General features: G+C 42.9%; 1 protein-coding gene across 3 annotated transcripts; it reads left to right on the top strand.

Moving 5' to 3' along the window:
• Positions 1-826: 826 nt before the first annotated feature.
• Positions 827-17,222, top strand: OPTN (optineurin). 3 transcript variants are annotated; one of them, XM_048301774.1, is made up of 14 exons: positions 827-928; positions 1,581-1,757; positions 3,413-3,615; positions 5,754-5,909; positions 6,900-6,976; positions 9,037-9,168; positions 10,292-10,373; positions 11,655-11,770; positions 12,427-12,576; positions 13,550-13,643; positions 14,297-14,455; positions 15,143-15,273; positions 16,014-16,093; positions 16,254-17,222. In XM_048301774.1, the coding sequence occupies exons 2-14, from the start codon at positions 1,592-1,594 to the stop codon at positions 16,373-16,375; spliced, it is 1,668 nt and encodes a 555-aa protein (XP_048157731.1). In that variant the 5' UTR covers positions 827-928; positions 1,581-1,591; the 3' UTR covers positions 16,376-17,222. The 3 variants fall into 3 exon arrangements, with proteins under 3 accessions (XP_048157731.1, XP_048157729.1, XP_048157732.1); XM_048301772.1 differs by having other exon boundaries at positions 9,034-9,168; XM_048301775.1 differs by lacking the exon at positions 9,037-9,168.
• The last annotated feature ends 127 nt before the right edge of the window (positions 17,223-17,349 follow it).

Here is a 17,349-nt window from a genome sequence, read left to right as displayed (position 1 = left end):
ATGGCAAACCACTTCCTAATTGATTTGATCCTGCGGCAAAAATCACTAAAATGCCCTGCGCAATAATGTTCCCTTTTGTTCACCTCATACCCACCTCTGGATCCTGTCTTTCAGGCCTCATGCCAGGAGAAGCCATTCCTCCCCCTTGTACTGGGCAGTGGTGAGGCCACACCTCGAGCACTGTGCTCAGTTCTGGGTCCCTCAGTTCAGGAAGGACATTGAGGTACCGGAGGGGTCCAGAGAAGGGCAGTGGAGCTGCGGAAGGGGCTGGAGCATGAGTCCTGCAAGGAGCAGCTGAGGGAGCTGGGATTGTTCATCCTGGAGAAAAGGAGGCTCACGGGTGACCGTATCACTCTCTACAACTCCCTGACAGTAGAGTGTAGCCAGGTGCGGGTCGGGCTCTTCTCCTGGCTAACCAGTGGCAGGATGAGAGGACATGGCCTCCAGCTGCACCAGGGGAGGCTTAGGTCGGACGTTGGAAGGAATTTCTTCACAGAAGGGGTGATTAGACATTGGAATGGGCTGCCCAGGGGGGTGGTGGAGTCACCGTCCCTGGAGTTTTTTAAGGAAAGTCTGGACGTGGCAGTCAGTGGCATGGTCTGGTTGACACGGTGGTGTTCGGTCATGAACTGGACTCGAAGATCTCAGAGATCTTTTCCAACCTCATCGACCCGCAGGATTTTTTCCCCTGAGGGGTGTGCTCCCCACACGACCCTGCTGCTCCACGGAGCACTTGGCTCCCGCTGCCGCTGGGCCGGCGAACCTCAGGGCGGCAGCCGGCAGAGAACGCTGGGTGCCCGGGAGGTGGGAGGCGCGGAGCTGGGAAGTCCCCGCGGAGGAGGTGGCGGAGGCGGGGACGGCGGGGGAGGGCTGGCAGTCCGTCCGTCAGCTGAGCGGGGCCGCTGCTGCCATGGGCGCGCCGTGAGGGGTGAGCGGGGACGGGGTCCCTGAGGCCAGCCCAGAGCGGGGGGCGGCGGTCGGCATGGCCGGGCTCGCCCGGTGACTCGGCGGATCCGGGGTGGGCCTGCGGGAGGGAAGGGCAAGGCGGGGAAGCGCCGTTTTGCGGCTCCCGGGGGCCGCTGTGGCCCAGGGACGGAGCGGCCGTGCCTGGGCAGCAGCGGGTGCGGGCGCCGTAGCCTCCCCAGCACCGCAGCGGGGTGTGCCGGAGAACGGGAAAAGGGGACAAGAAAGCGAAAATGAAAGTTAAAAATCAGCGGAAATGGGATCTCGGCGTGAAAGGGCGCCGGGGCGCTGACAGGGCCGGGCGGGCGGCGGGGCCCGTGTGCTGTCAGGGCTGGGAAGGGAGTGGGTGAGGCGGGAGTCCCGTTTCGTTCCCAGAGGGATGGGCGGCTGAGGAAGGGTAGGTTGGCCCGAAAGATGTCTTGGCGATCATGCGGTTTAGGCCCATGGAGGATTAACCTAGGCTCACGGATACTTCGGTGTAGCGGGGTCAGAGGGATTGAAGGTGCCTGTGTGCTGTGACAAGGCACGTGGCTTATGTGTTTAATGAGTGTGTGATTATGCTTTCTTTACAACTGGGCAAGAAATTGAGAGTTTTCTCTTGGCAAACCTTGAAATAGCTGCTTCAGAGATGTCCAGCAAGTTGAAGGACTGTCCTGCTGAAAATGGAGAGCATTCCAAGAGTAAAATGGAAAATGGAGTGGACAGCATGGCTGCCCCAGCCCTTAACACCTACACCCCAGAAGAGATGTTGCAGCAGATGAAAGAATTAATCACTGAGAACAATGAGTTAAAAGGTGAATGCATATGTGAGCTGGTCTTGAGATGCAAGAGCCCCAAGTCTCTTCTGAAGCATGTGTTTTGTCCTATGTGTATGAATTTTGTGCTCATTTGTCCTTGCTGGGTAGCACTCACGTATAAACAACTCTGCAAGTGATAATGCCAGTTTGATAAGACACATCAATAGGATATTTGGTAGCACACATCAGATTGAATTGGTGTAGTAGATTAGGGGGAGAACAGCTCAGTGTAAGGGTGATTTTTTTATATATAAACAGTATAGCACTGTGTATTTTTGGAAGTGATGTGAAAAATCTCTTCCTGTGATGTCTTTTCGCTCATCAACCTCTAAAAGCTTTTTTTGGTTTGTATTGTAGAACTGTTGGCTCCATTACAAACATTTTGCCAAAGCTGCATCAGGAGGGGTGGGTACTGTACCTTCCGTCCTTCAAAAAGGAGTGGTGGCTATGGCAGGGTACATCTGGGAGAAACCAGTAGCTTTCCCTGAAAATCCCTAATGATTTGAGTCCTTCAGGTGAGATAGATTTGTTTCTGGATCCCAGGAATTTAGGTATCACTTATTTTTTTCTTTAAATGGTTGGAGCAAAACCCAGGGGATCTGAGAATTTTCTGTGTAAAAGACAGAGGTAGCTTACTGTTTATATGACAGCATATATTTGCTGTATTGTGGTTTTACACTAGTGTTTAAATTTCTCCTGAATCATTTTTGGACCTGGTCCAAGTTCTCTGTCTCATAGGTATCTAGCAGGAAAGTTGTTTGTAGAAATACCTCTGGTATTTTGCTAAAAAGGCCTATATAATATAAGATAATGTTCTGGGACATATTTACAGCTGCTGTAACTTGTAACTTGTAGAATCATTCTCCAGACTTCATTTTTTTTCATAAGCTGAAGGATTCATGGACAGTTTATTGTATGACATCAGGACATAATGGAAGTTACTGGAAAATACAAGTATAAAGGATTTTTAAGCAACCAGCTTTGAGTTGTTTACTTTAAAAAAAGCATGTGTAAAATAATTTCATTGACTCTGCTTAAAAATCTTGTAAGCATTTTTCAATAGTAAGGCTGATACTGTTTCACACTGACTTTGTTACATACAGGGAACTGACTTGGCTGTAAGTTGCTTGGTGTATTTTTTCAGTGCTTGCAATTGAATCTTAACCAAATGTTGGAGGAGGGCATTGTTGGGAATAGTTGAGGCATTTGATTTGATAGCACGTGTATCTGTTTCCAGGCAGTACTTTACCAGTCTAGGATGTTTTCCCTGCCAAGTCTCAGTAGTTTCAGAAGCTCAGTTCAGCAGTTTCATTTGGGCTGATCATGTAAATACCACACACAGCAAGTTACCAAATACCTCTTGTGAACAATCCTTTTTGACTTCTTGGTTTAGGAAAAAGTCAAGAAGTCAGTGAGTGTGGGCATGTGATCTCAGCAGTGGATTTAAAGCTATTTATTATAGTGCTAAGGGACTATGATAAGTTTAGTTTTGGCTTGGTATTTGAGGTACGCCAGACAGAGGCTCACATTTCATACCCAATTATTGCCAACCCGTTTGATACTGAAGAATGCTGAGCTCAGTGTAGTGGAAATCTGCTGTTTCATGGACAGTATTAACGTGATTCAATGTCTTGTCTCTGGCTGCCATTTAGAAGCCATGAAGTTGCACAACCAAGCTATGAAGGACCGTTATGAGGAACTTTCCACCTGGAGAGAGAAGCAGAAAGAAGAACGAGAATTTTATGAGTTAAAGTTTAAGGAGGCAAAGCAGTGCTTGCAGGCCAAGTGCATTGAAAATGAACAGCTACAGCAGCAACTTCAGAGCTTAAAGGAAAGAGAAGAAGGAGCTGAAATGGTAAATAAGGAATTGGTTAGATTGACATGCTTATGAATTGAAAGTCTGGAGCATTCAGTCTGTGCTATGATTCTAGGATTCATCACACTGAAAGGTTTGGAGATTTGTTAACATCCTCATTTTTATCCTTAGCTCTGACAAATGGTCTTGACCTGACTTACTCTATAAAGTGAGGCCTTTCAAAATCTAGTAACAGAAAATTATCAGATAATTTACATTTTCGTTAACTTTTAATAACAATAATTAAACTTTTTTACCTAATAAATAAGAATTAGCATTTCTTGCTGATTTTTCATTTATTCTTGGATATCTCTTGACTTTATCCTTCCCTTTGCTTGTTAGATTATCTGTCTCTCACGATCATTTAATTGCTTTGTATTGTGTTCCCAAGAGCATGTTTCCAGGGAGAAGCTGACACATAAACAAGCAAAAAAAAATTATGTGCCATCTATTTTTATTTTATCAGTCTTCTTTTATGAAGTCTGAGGTCAGATTAGATCTGTGCTTCTGCTACTCCATTTGAGTCTGACTGAGCTTTCTCTCTGTGTCCTGCCTTTGGCTCTGTTACACATAATTTCTAATGTTGCAGGTGGTTGCACAGTAGCCAGGCAACATTTTGCAGGTGGTACTGAAGGCGTCTGTGGGCAAAGCCGATCAAAACAAAACCTGCTTTGTGTACCACATGGTCATGTGAAAAGTTACTTAACAAGAAGTTCCATGCAGAGCCAAACTGATGCATTCTGGTGTCTGGTACCTCCAGGACTCATGTGGATTCTCTGTTGTCTGATGAAGGATGAGTGTATTAACGTTTTTCTCAACAGAGTCACTAGTAAACTATCCTTTCCTCTCCTGACTGTTTTATGGAACTCAGTAAGAAATGTTTCAGCCTGTAAATCAAAATTGGCCAATAAACTCAGAAGATGCAAGGGGGAGGAAAGTCACGTTTAAATAGTGGGATTGTGTAAGTATTACTTACACAATCTTTACAGACTGAAAGTTCTGTTTCAGGATTGTCAGGAAAATTCAGGATTTCATAAATCATTCAGAATTTCCTAAATCTGGAATTTTTTTTTTTAAGGAAAAGTAGAGGATTTATAATCCTTCTACCTGTTGTAGAACTTGCACTTTGAATGCTTTTCCAGCCTGCTTGAGAAATCTAAAATCTCTCTTTCACTGGAACTGACTCTAAATGCATCCTCTTACAGTATAAGCACAAAATCAGAGGGAGCAAGAGGTCAGAGAGGGAGAGTGCTATTGTGGGATGAGAGACACTGTCAGCATAGAGATAATTTGGAGATTCAGCATAATCATAGCTTAGAATGTAATTCAGACTCCAGGAATTGTCCAGAATTTGCATTGATGGTATGTGGTGTAATAAAGGCATTATCAGGAGGTGGAAGGCTCAGATTACAAAATGAGGAAGAAACAAACTCACAGGGAAAGTTTCATAATGGGGAGCGGCATTCAAATGAGAGGGAAAAATGAGTCCTGCTGGTTATGTAGAAGCTTAAGAGAGGGTTTTGAGTATCCTAGAGAAAGGGAACAGGCAGAAGGCAAAGGAGATGGTCATGACTGGAAGGAGAGAAGTGTGGAAGAATCTGTGAGGAACAGAGACTTTGTAGAAGGGATCTAGGACTTTGTGTGAAAGTCAGGGAATTGAAGAGATTTATACATGGAAATGGGGTACAAAGAAGTTACATGGTGAGGAAAGGCTAAGAATGGGGCATGTGGAAAAACTCGCTGCCCACTGGTCTTTTCTCCCTTGAATCTTAGTTAGATTTGGGAAAATAGGGATATGGGTGAAAAAATGCAATAATTGTGGAGGTTGGCTGATACCCTATGTGGTAGCAAAGGGTATGGATTTAGGCAAAAATTTACATCCTAATTGTCTGTGCATTGAGAGAACCAGTCCCATGTTTTCCAGCAGCATGATCCCCAGTGTTTGATTAACTTGGTTTTATAGTTTAGACTTCTTGCTGTTGAGTGAACCAAAACATAGTTTAGAGGTCTGTACAGTGGGTTTTCCCAGGCAAGCCTGAACAGAAAAGAAGGGATGTAGAACACAGTTGTGTTCAGGTTCTGTGCTCCTTGGCTGGTGTTCCCTTTTGGTTGGCTAATGCGGAGTGTGTTTATCCCAGGAGGGCTGCATGGCTCCTGAGAAGGAAGTGAGGCAGCTGAAGTCCCAGGTGCAGCGGCTCCAGGCTGAGAAGGCAGATCTGCTCGCCATCATTTCAGAGCTGCAGGTCAAGCTGAACATCTCAGCAGAGGATTCCTTTGTGGAGATTGGGATGAACGTAAGTATAGGGAATAAAAGAAACACAGTAACCTGCAGCTAGGTTTTGTGATTCTTTGGTCTCTTACACTACCTGCTGTGGAACACTTGTGTATTACAAAATGTAGTGGTAAAGTCCTTCCTCTTTAAAGTTCTAAGTAAATTAATTTCATAGATAGTCTCTATTGCACTAGTTAAAAATGTTAAGTTTTTTCTTAGTTGGAATTTCTGGGAACATCAGTGCTATGTTTTGTTAAGGGGCAACACCTGTGCATAGACAGGGGGTATTTTCTTTTGAGAATGGGGCTTACTTCCTACTGACGGATAGGTAGAGATGCAGGCAAACAAAATTAAATGCAAAACTCTATAGAGTGTTCCCTAGAGGCATAAATATGTACTTATTTTGCAGCTCTTGTATCTGGAAAATCTTCACAGGCAAACTGAAATGTGAAAATGCAGGCCTCTGCTATCCTTCTATCCCCCATATCCTCTCTCTGGAAAGTAGAGGTGCAACAAGAAATTAAAATAATTTAATTAAAACTTCTTTGGAGTTGTCAGATAAAACTCAGGGGTGCATTCTTTTTTTTGCTAGAAGGATTCTCCTTTGGGCTACAAAGATCAAGGGGTGGGGTTTGTAGTGGGAAAGAAGAGTGGTTCTTTAGGAGGCAGGAGAGTGATTTCTAGGCTTATATTGAAAGTCACCTGCGGTGCCATTGACTTCCTGTGTGGTGCCCAGTCATCCTCACAGGGGAGAGTGGCTGTGGAAGTTGCTGATGAATAGAGAAAGGGAAATCTCATTGTTGTTCCTCTTCTCTGATCAAGCTGGAAGAGCTACAGGAAGTATTTAAATCAAGAATTTCCAAACATGAAGATGATCTGTAGGAGTTTTTTATTTATCTCTACTGCCAAGATAGCAATTCTCCCTGTTTTTCTTCATTCCTTAACTCAAATAAATAAAACTCTGTCCTGCTTAGTACAAATACCAAGCTAATCGTGTTTTTTTCTCTCCTAGGAAGGGGAAATAAATAGAACTGCAAAGGAACATCAAGAGAATAGTGGTGAAATGCCCAGTAATGATGCTGTCTACACGTACGTAGGTTCTTGTGTGATGTGTGTGATTCAGACTTTTGCCTCGGGTTTTGTTTTCAATGTAAGGAGACTTCTTTCTATGAGGAATGTGCTGGAAAATCCTCTTTTTCTTTAGCTTTGCACCCCTCCATTGCAGTAGCTCTACCTTCCTAGCATGTGGAAGCTCTCTGACATTTTTCCTTCCAATTTTTCCTAGCTGACAAGAGGGAATGCATATTCTGGTCAGTTGGCCAGGCATTTATGGACATTCTGACTTGCCAACTCTTCAGGCTTTTAAGGGAGACCAAACAGAAATGACAAAGATAGATGTTGCAGGGACTTCTTCCTTCCTAATCATTGGAGACCATCTAATAGAGTATCTGTCCTCTACCAAATTATATTGATGTTGGTAAGAGTTAGAGGTCTTGTAGTGTTTCAGATCTGACCCTGTTTGTGTGGGGTTGGTATGAAGTGTATCTATGATGGGGTAGACACACAGTGCAATAATATAGTCCTTGCTTTTCAGGTCACTGGGTTTAAGATACCAGCATTCTGTTCAGGTTACTTATCAAAATTTGATCTTTACATCAGCTCTAGGACACAAGGGACTTTCTTGCCCCTGGCTGAACCTTTACTCCTTGTGGACATAGACAACTGATACTGTTAAACTTTCCAGTTTGGGTACTGCCCAATTTAGCAGCTAGGTGGTTTTGGCTGAACTCTTATTTACTCTGTGCCTTTGCTTTTGAAAGGGAAGGATATGGAAAATGCTAAGGACATAGCAAGCCAGAAAGCTGTGCTCCATGTACAAGTTGTCACTTCCTATGTCACTGCAAGGGAGAACAGTGTTTCAATGTAATATCATAGAAACTTGTCCCTCAGGATGCAGTTAAGAAGTTGAAAGAGGAGAGAAAAAAAAGCATTACAGTTGTGGATGAAACTGAGAGAGTTGCTGACCACAGACTGGGCTGCAAGTATTAAGCTTGTTGTTAGTTGTGGCTTGTGAGAACACTGATTATGAGAAGACATTCCCTGTGGGACTTACTTACCTTTGGAGGAGAATCTGGGCCATATCTACAAGAACAGGGGACATACGTACCTCTTAAAATATTTCCAGTGTCACCACGTGTCTTTGTCCAGCACTGAAACTTTAGACGGGTGCTGTTAACAGGTTCAAAGAAATGTGATCCACTCAAGATGGATTTATTTCTGTAAGGGTAGAACTACACTAAAAATCCCCTGATAAAAGTTATTTACTTAAAATATCCTGGCTGAACACTGTCTTTCGGGTATCGAATTTTGCTCACCAGAGGCTTCTAGTTTTCAGGAGCACACAGAAGACTCTGCTTTGCTTTGTTTTCTGAACTACAAAAGCAAAGTTTTTAACACATGCCGTTTTACAGCTGAGACTCTGAAATGCATAGTATAACTTGCCTATCTTCCATATAGTTTGGGGATTTTGACTTTCTGTTTAGATGGCCGTAAAAATGGAGGTAATGGAATACAGTAGTTTATCACTTACCCTATTTTTAGGAGCTTTGTATTTGTTCTGGTTCACTTTTCAGTAGCATAATATGATTTTGAGAAGAGCTATAAAATGTGAGGAGTGAAACATTAAAGAGATTTTTTCTGAAAAAGTGATTTCTGATTACCATTTTTAGTAGGATATGCTTTCTTTTCCTGTAAAGGAGCGAGGCAGAGATAAGAAATGTTCCATGTTTTATTGTAAAAAAATGTTTGTAGGAAGAGACAGCAGCATTTTGCAGAAAGGGCTGCAAAATTGGTCAGAATAAGTGCATTGGGTTTTGTATTGTCATGACTGCTTTTGCTTTCCTTGCTTAAGTGCTAAATTGTTCCCCCAGCTGGAAGAGAATTGCCTGAGCCCTTCATTTGCACACAGAGAGGCTGTGGCTACTGGTCTTGGCTTTTGGGAATTGGGAATGAGCTGTTTGCTCAGAGCATTGGTTTTCAGCATTGTGTGAAATGGTGGCCTCTCAGACTGGATCCCAGCATTAGGGTTAATGGAGTGCTCTGCTAAAGGGATAGCTGTTTTTATTTACATCTGGTTTGGTTTGAAGCAGGAGCAAATCTGCTGATGAATCTAAGAATTTGGAGTCTGAGGAGCTAACTGTGAGCCAGCTGCTCTGCTGCCTTAGAAATGAAACTCAGAAGAGGGAAAAACTTGAGAAGGAACTGCAGGATCACAAAGAGAGGTATGAAGTAGGTGCACTGTAACATTTGGAGCTGTTTTCTTTCAGGGCTGCTCCAGTTACCAAGTCTCTGAATGATCAGCAACGAGCTGAAATATCAGTGTGATTTGGATGGGGAAATTCCTGAGCACTAAGCTGTAGTAACATTTTGTGGTTGTCCTTATAGGGATAAATCACAGGTTCTCTTCCATGGGCAAAAGAGAATTTATTTTGATTTCCTGAAGCACCACAGATCAAGGCAAATTGCCCATTTCCCCTTGGATTTGAACTATCCCCAGGTTATTCAGAAAGATATGATGACTAGTTGAGGGTGTTCTCTCCATTCACTCCTCCACAGTTTCGTTTTGTATGAATCATCTCTGTGTGGGGCCTTAACCAAATCACTGTATCTAAAACAGGATTACAGTCCTCTTCGTGATATTGGTAGGCTACATTTAGCAGTATGTGAGCTTGCAAAAGCTCCTTAGAAATGTATAAAATAAGTTTCATTCCAAACTTGTCTAAGAGAGATTTTTCACAGTGAGACCTGCATGAGGGTCTGTCTCAGCTCAGTTCTGTGGATATAAATCAGCATGACTGTTCAGGAGTGGTAAATTCCTCAAGCAGTTCCAGATCCCCACTCCACAGAGACAAAATAAGACTTCCTGGACATTATCTACTATGAAAGGTTGGTGTCACAGTAATTGCTTCTATGTGGTCTTCCTAGAAGAGGTAATGAGCCATAACCAAACAATTTTTAGAAACTTCAGCCCCTGAAAATACCACTGAAAACCAGAGGCAATATTAATCACTGGATTCAGTGAACAGACTGACCTATTTCCAAAGAGCTGGCAGTTTTGGACTGTACCAAAAATCAGTCCCTTTGGACTGAATGTCATGACCTTCACCACACCTGCAGACTTACACATTCATTTTAATTAAATGTACACAGTGTCCTGTGTTCTTCAAGAACCCCCATGATTGTGCAGGTCTTCCTGCATGTCTGTGCTTTCCATTCTGCCTTGTGCTTTTTTGTGGCTCTCATGTTACAGAGAGAGTACATCACTTGCATGAAATCCTTGCATAGTCATGATCTCACCTGAAACATAAGCCAAATCCATCATTATTGGCTCCTTCTGTTTTCCAGACTGTCAAAGCTGGAGGAGGAAACCAGAAGCTGCCTGGAGAGTGGGACACAAACTGAACAGGAAGAAGAGAGTTCAGAAGCTGTAAGTACCTGTCTGCAGCCAAGATATAACAACATACAGCTGACCTGTTGGGGTCAGCAACCTCAGGGTCTAGATTTTCTCTTGCACTCATGGAGCAAGGGGCAATTGTCCTGCACAGGAAATGGAAGTGAACATTGAACTCTCCACTACGTATCTTAGAGATGGTTCCAAATTACACCAGCCACTACAAAGGGGTGGGGTTGGTGGCCAAGTATTAGGGAGACTTGGCATAACTGCAGTTATACCTCATTGCCCTGGCCATGCCCAGTAAACAGAGAGAAATACAGTAATTTCTACCTCCAGAAATCATCTAGACTAGGTGAATTTCCTCACTGCTGCCTAGGTCAGCTTTTGGATCAGAATCCAGTGGCAGTACACTGTAAAACAGACTTTAAATGTGGAGCTCATATGGCACCTGCTTTAGGTTTGTTCATTTTTTTAGTGGGATTACAATGGCAGGGCATAACTATCTTGGATTGAGACACAGTTCCAGGCAAAAACTTAGTCCTGATGTTTTCAGTTAAGGGTTTGAAAGAATGCTGGGGTTGGGATTCAGCTCCAGTCAGATGCTTAAACTTCTGTGCTTGCAGCTGTAAGCTTCTGTGTGAGATGAGCATACAATCCCATAGCCTTGGAGATCTTCGTTGGTTCAGTGCAACTGCATAATACAGGCAACGAAGAGTGCCTGTATGTGAGGTGTATGGGTTTCTGAAGTGCCGCATGGGACTTGGAAATATGCTATGGGACCTGTTGGAGAACTGTGCCCTTCTGAAGGTCAGGGCAAGTGTTTCAAGGCAGGGCTGGATTGGTTAAACAAGACCAGTCTGCAGCTGGGCCAAGGGATGCCCTTCCTAGGGAAAGCAGATGATGACTCAGTTAATTAATGCTTCCCAGTGCTCTTATCTCAACTTTGCCTGAGTTACACCCTGAGCCCAAAGCTCCTCACTGAAGTGCTGATACTGAGGTCAGCACTTGTGCTTGTGCTGGCAGCCGTTTCCATCTACACTGTTGGGTTTCTCCTGAGGCTGTTGTCAGCAGAACTCATGTTACCTGCCCCTGTGGTAAAATGCAGGTCTTTAGTGGGACAGTGTGGGGGGGCAGTGTGGAATAATTGTAAAGCCTTGTAGATGAGACCTTATTACTGAGTGTAGAGTGGAACTGTGCAGACTGGCTTAGGCTGTTTTCTCTGGATAAAGAGTAACACTTCCTGCTTATCTCTTAGCCTGCAGCTTTACTATCTTGAATTGTCCATATGTAATTTTCATTATTTTTCTCTAAAAGGTTGGCAGTGAAGTAGAAACCCTGAACCTGCAAGTTTGTGCTCTGTTTAAAGAGCTCCAGGAAGCCCATGAGAAGTTAACAGAAGCAGAATTGATTCAGAAGAAACTTCAAGAAAAGTAAGGCTCCAAAGAGCAAAAGTTCTGTCATGACACCCAGTACATCCTTGCATGGCAACTCCCACCTGGGGAAACTTACCAGCTCTACAAGTATCAACTTAAATAACTGTTTCGTAGAAGTGCTGTAAAAGAATGCTCCTTCTTTGGAGAGATGCTGAAATACAGCAATTGTCAGAAAATCTGAGCTGCCAACCTAGTTCTACAAATAGAACCTCAGTGCCTTGAATTACAGGATTCAGGTTTTAACCTTTCATGATGTAAAGGCAAATCTTTTCTGTTTTCTCCTTCCTAGAATCAATCCTTATTCTGGCTTTAGGGCAAAAAGCCAAAGGAACTGGTTATGACCTTTTCACTTGAGCTGTCTGGGGTTTTGAAGGAAGTTATGTAGGTTATAAAAGACCCTCACTTTTTTTGCTTAGTTTCCTGTCGAATTCCAGTTCTTTGAGATTCATAATAGTAAGAAAGTAAGTGTTGGTTTTGGTAGCTGTGCTTTCTGATGGTTGTGTATAGACTGATTTTTGTCTTTCTGTGTTCTTCATCAAAATAAGCCTTTAAAGTGGACCACACAAATACTCTTTTTACTATATGCCTAGTGGGAAGAATCCATCAGGAGAGGGTGAACAGGAGAGATCAACCCTTTTTTCCTGTTCTGTCAGGTGCCAGGTACTGGAAAGGAAAAGCTTGGCTGCTGCATCAGAATTGGAGGAGAAGCAGCAGCTAATATATACCATCAAGAAGCTGGAACTTCAGGTGGAGAGTATGCAGGCAGAGGTCAAGCTGGAACAAGCCAAGACACATGAAGAAAAGTGAGTATGACTTGGTTTTGTATTCCAGGGAGGTATTGTCAGTGAGGAAGCGAAATCCAAGGGAATCTGGTCAAAAGGGGAATTGAATCTGAAGTACTACTTTTGTGTCCTGCACCCTTTGAAACTATGTTATGTTTGTAGATTATGAAGTAGAAGTCTGTATTATTTCATCTACTGAACCTCTCACTTAGGAATACTTGAGCTGTCAACTCTGACTTGTATCTTCCTTTAATCATAAAGTCAAAAGTGGAATAGAGCTGGGTGTAACATACAAGTGGAGGAAGCAGAGAAGTGACAACAGCTGTGCCACGGACTAGCAGGGGTAAATGCGGACACATCCTGGAGAGCAGGGACAAGTCAGGTGGTGACAGTGCTGGGAAAGTGACATTAATGAAGAGGTCTGCAATCCCTACAATATGTTTGCACTAGGAGAGTCAAGTGTGTGGTGAAGCTGAGGTAAAGAGAGGCTGTTTGCTTTGGCTCCCTGCTCCCTTTCATGTGTAGTCCATGTAAGGAGTGAAAATGTTGGTCCAAGCTGTTCAGAGAAGTTGAACTTCCTGAAGGACACATCTTCTAGCTGCTGCAGAAGCTGCTTGTTATCTTTGGAGTCTGTGTCTTGTTTTTCTGATGAATTCTCCTTTACCTGAAGTCTGAGTCAAGACTTGGATGTCTTCCTTAGAGGGGTGTTACATTTTTAACAGAATTTGTGAGCTTCAAATAAAAATACTGAGTAATGGATTCTTCAATATGAAATGCAGATGATCACTAAGGACATTCATTGTCACTCAATCCATGGATAGAGCAGCACACAACTCATTGGAAGAGAGATGTTGAGAAATGGAGCATAACTTTTTCTCACCAGAAATGCAAATTGATTTGCAAGAAGCCAGTAGTGGCTTTTTTTAAAGTTCTAACATTATTTAGATTTCAAAGAATTGTTTCAAACCTTCATCTCTTTTCTTGTCATAAACAGGGCAAGATACAATAACCTCCAGGATTCATATAGCAAACTCCTTCCAGAACTCACTGAGGCAATGAAAAAAATTGATGAAATGAAACTCAAAGAGGTAAACTCATCACAAGAAGAAATCATAATTAATTAGGGGTGAGCGGGAAGGGATGGGACAACATCTCTAGGATCAAATTTGGGCAGGAAACCATTGTCATCCCTTCTACATAATAACATGCAACATAGCAGCACTGCTCTGATAAACATAGATCCTGTGCTGTCAGTTACAGAGAACTTTATTCACACATTAGTCCTTCCATGGTGTAAGGTCTAATCTGCAGTTCAGCATAGAGTCCAGTCCTTAGACAGAAGTGATAGACACATCAGTGTTCCTGCAGCATCACTTAAAAAATTGTGGTAAATATATAAACATTTTTGTATTCTTAAATAGAATGCCTGCCACAATGAAGTCTTGTTAATAACTGAGCCACCATGGAAGTGCCAGATTGTTCTGTGTAATTTCAGAAACTAGGAAAACATCTTTTACAATGTCCACTAGGGAGTTGTCTTTTAACTTGATACAGTGTAGTTTGAAAGCTCAAAACTAATCTTTAAGGTAAAAATATCAGTCACCACTGCTGTCTTAGTCCAAGCTCCTTTGGTGACCAAAACTGGAACCTTTTCGAAGGACAGGAGGAGTAAGAAGCAAACATTCACTTTGAGGAGGGTCGTATTTGGAGTTCGTCTCATAATCACAGTTGTTCTTTGCAGCTGAACAAAGTGGATAAAGATGTGGTGGAACAACTGACAGCAAAGGTGGAGTTGGCAGAACAAGCCCTTGCTGCAAAGCAGCTCCAGATAGATGAAATGAAGCAGCTAATTGCTAAGCAAGAGGAGGACCTTGAAACTATGTCTGTGCTCCGTGCTCAGGTATCAGCTCTTCTTCACAAACTGGCTACTTCCCCGATCCAATATTCAGAAACCAGGAAGTATTTAATGGCTCACTCTGGAATACTGAATACGTTTTCTCAACTTCAAAGCATGATTCCCCTTACTTGGCTTGCCTTGCAGATCCCTGCAGAGCCTTTACCCACTATATTCTTGGGCTCTGTAGGAGGAGCTGTGTATGCTGGAGTCTGGCACAACAAACAGGAGTTGGGAGTAGATGTGTATTTAGAACCACTGGCTTAAGAATCACTGCGTATGTTTTAGGGATGATTTTACTCAAACCAGCATGTGTTAAGTGACTAAAAAGGGTTTGCCTCACATTTAAGGCATAGAACTGGCATCTTGGCCTGCTTCCACTATGTGAGCCACAGATTTGTCAGTGTAATAAGTCAAGTCACCTCCTCACTGCTTGTCTGTGCCTTGTTTCTGTTTCTGTACAGCAGGGGCAATAGCTGTGTCCCAGGTAAGACACTCGGAGTACCTTTTACACAGTCCAGAAACAATTACGTCTCCTTCACCTTGTGAGAAGTGCAGGTCTTGGCTTTGCAGTGTGTGGGTGTTTTGAGTAGATGCAGGTTATGATACAGATTTGTAATTTTGACATGTAATATACGAATATACTTTAGTCAAAGTTACAAATTTTCAGCCTGATTTCATTTCTCTGATCAGATGGAGGTTTATTGTTCTGATTTCCATGCTGAGAGGGCAGCGAGAGAGAAGATCCATGAGGAGAAGGAGCAGTTGGCTGTCCAGCTGGCATACCTGCTAAAAGAACAGCAAAACCTTGAGGATCTTAGCCGGTGAGAACAGACTTTGGCTGAACTGCCTTTGCACTGTCCTGTTACTCTCTCTATTGGAGTTGACCAACACTGTCTTGCGAGCATCTCAGTAGAAAGGCAAATAACTTTTCATACATTTCTTGCATAATTTGAATTTAAAAGGAGGAAAAAAGTGAATTGGCTGACTTCTCATTTTAATTTTCTGGTAGAATCTCTGTAAAGTGTGTTAGTTCTTAGTTGGGCGCCTTAGTAAGTTTTCATTTGGGATGATTCATGCTTGGTAAATTCTCCCTGTTGATCCATGTGAGTTTCTTTGGGTTCTGGGCATCAATTTTAGCAGTGAATCTGCAGCTAATCTTGCTGCTTGTGTGCCAGGGATATCTGCTGCTTCTACAGGAGGCAGTGGTGAGTACACAGTTCTGAGTACTGTGGTAGTTGAATCAAGCTACATTTCACATTAACTGTACACTAAGCCCTTTTTCTGGTATAACTTGTTATAGCTTTAAGCAAATTTGCAGTTTTCCCTGAACAGCTGAGAGTCCTTGGAGCTTTCCAGAGAAGTGTGCCCTAGGTCCCTAGGTGTGTGGCTGCCCAAATCCCACTGCTGCTGTCAGTTGCATGACCCTGATTTCAGCAGGCCTCTGATCTCACAAAGCAGTGGAATTTCTAGGTCCTCTTTCTGAGCATCAGTTGTGAACTAAATGCATGACCAGCTGACAGGAGTCTGTTTTCAGAGCCCTTGACTTGTTTATTCTCCACAGAACCTCTCTGGCAGAGATGCAGAGTCGCCACGGAGCCAGGATGCCGGATCGGGAGCACTCGCCTCACCTTGTCCAAAGAGGTACTGCAAGCACCTTCTCCAGCTCTCGGGGTCAGGTTCAGGTTAAACCAGCTTTGCTTGGCTGCAGGCAGCTTCCCTCTGGCTGTTCTGGCAGCTGGGTGGCTGCAGAGAGCAAAATCAGGTAATACAACAGGTAATCATTCATCTTGTCTGCTTGCAGGAACCAATAGTCAAGACTGGCAAGAGCAGCAGAATATTTCAGTTTATTCATGTCCTAAATGTGAAGAAATTCTACCTGATTTGGACACTCTGCAGATTCACGTTATGGACTGCATTAACTGAGTGATGCCCTCCAATTCTTCATCTTCTGGAATTTCACTTGCCAAACACTTTGGGTTTCTTTCTTTCTTACTCAAACAATGCTCAGCTCTTATGTCCTGTGAAGGAGTTTTTCAGGGGTTTTCTCATTAATACAGTGGGAAAAGGGTTATTCTTCCCCTGCCCTGTAGTCACTAATTTTGTTGTAATCTGCTTTAGGGAAGGTGTTTTCATAGATTAACAACATGGATATGCTACAGAACTCGCAGTGTGTCTGCTGCTACGAAATCTTTCAGGAACATTCCCCTGAAGTGCTCTGCTCTATGGCTGCCCTGCAGAACGGGGCTCAATCACTGAAGTCGGAGGAGAGATGAGATATTTGCTGATCAACTCAAAGTACTGTGAGACTGTAAATACTTCATCTCTCATACACTATATACCAGGAAATTAATACATGAAACAAGCTGTTCGAGAAGCTTTCAGCAAAATGGAATAGTGCTGTATTCATCGAACATTTGAAGTGAGCCCTGCTCTTCCTCCAGATGGCCATTTTATTGCTGCCCTTGTGACCATACTAATCTGATGTTAAATTTTCGATGGCTTATGTAACTTCTTGCTTTAGCCAGATGTGGGTAAGGTTTAAAATGGATCAGCTAGGTCTGATATATGTAGCTCCTGGTATTCTCAAGTCACTTGGTTTTATAGAACTGTTAATTTTTATGATGTTGTCTTAATTTTTCTTTATTATAATAAAAGCATTTGAACTTGTACAGTATTGTGGTAGAAAGCACTGAGATGGATGTAACCTAATTTTAAAAGAGTATAGTGGATTTTCACATATCAAAATAAATCTATTACAATTATAAATTTATCTATGCCTGTGAATACTTGGGAGACTGAAACAGGATTGCAAATTCCTATGTCTGAAAAACTTGTGTATAAAGAACTGTTGCGGATTAGTTCTGTTCTGGCCCTCCCAGGTGCTTTTATCTCGACAA

Source organism: Corvus hawaiiensis, chromosome 4 (genome assembly GCF_020740725.1).
Source record: "Corvus hawaiiensis isolate bCorHaw1 chromosome 4, bCorHaw1.pri.cur, whole genome shotgun sequence".
Taxonomy (NCBI): Eukaryota; Metazoa; Chordata; class Aves; order Passeriformes; family Corvidae; genus Corvus; species Corvus hawaiiensis.
Note: the sequence above shows the minus strand (reverse complement) of the source record. Positions and strands in the feature narration are given on the sequence as shown.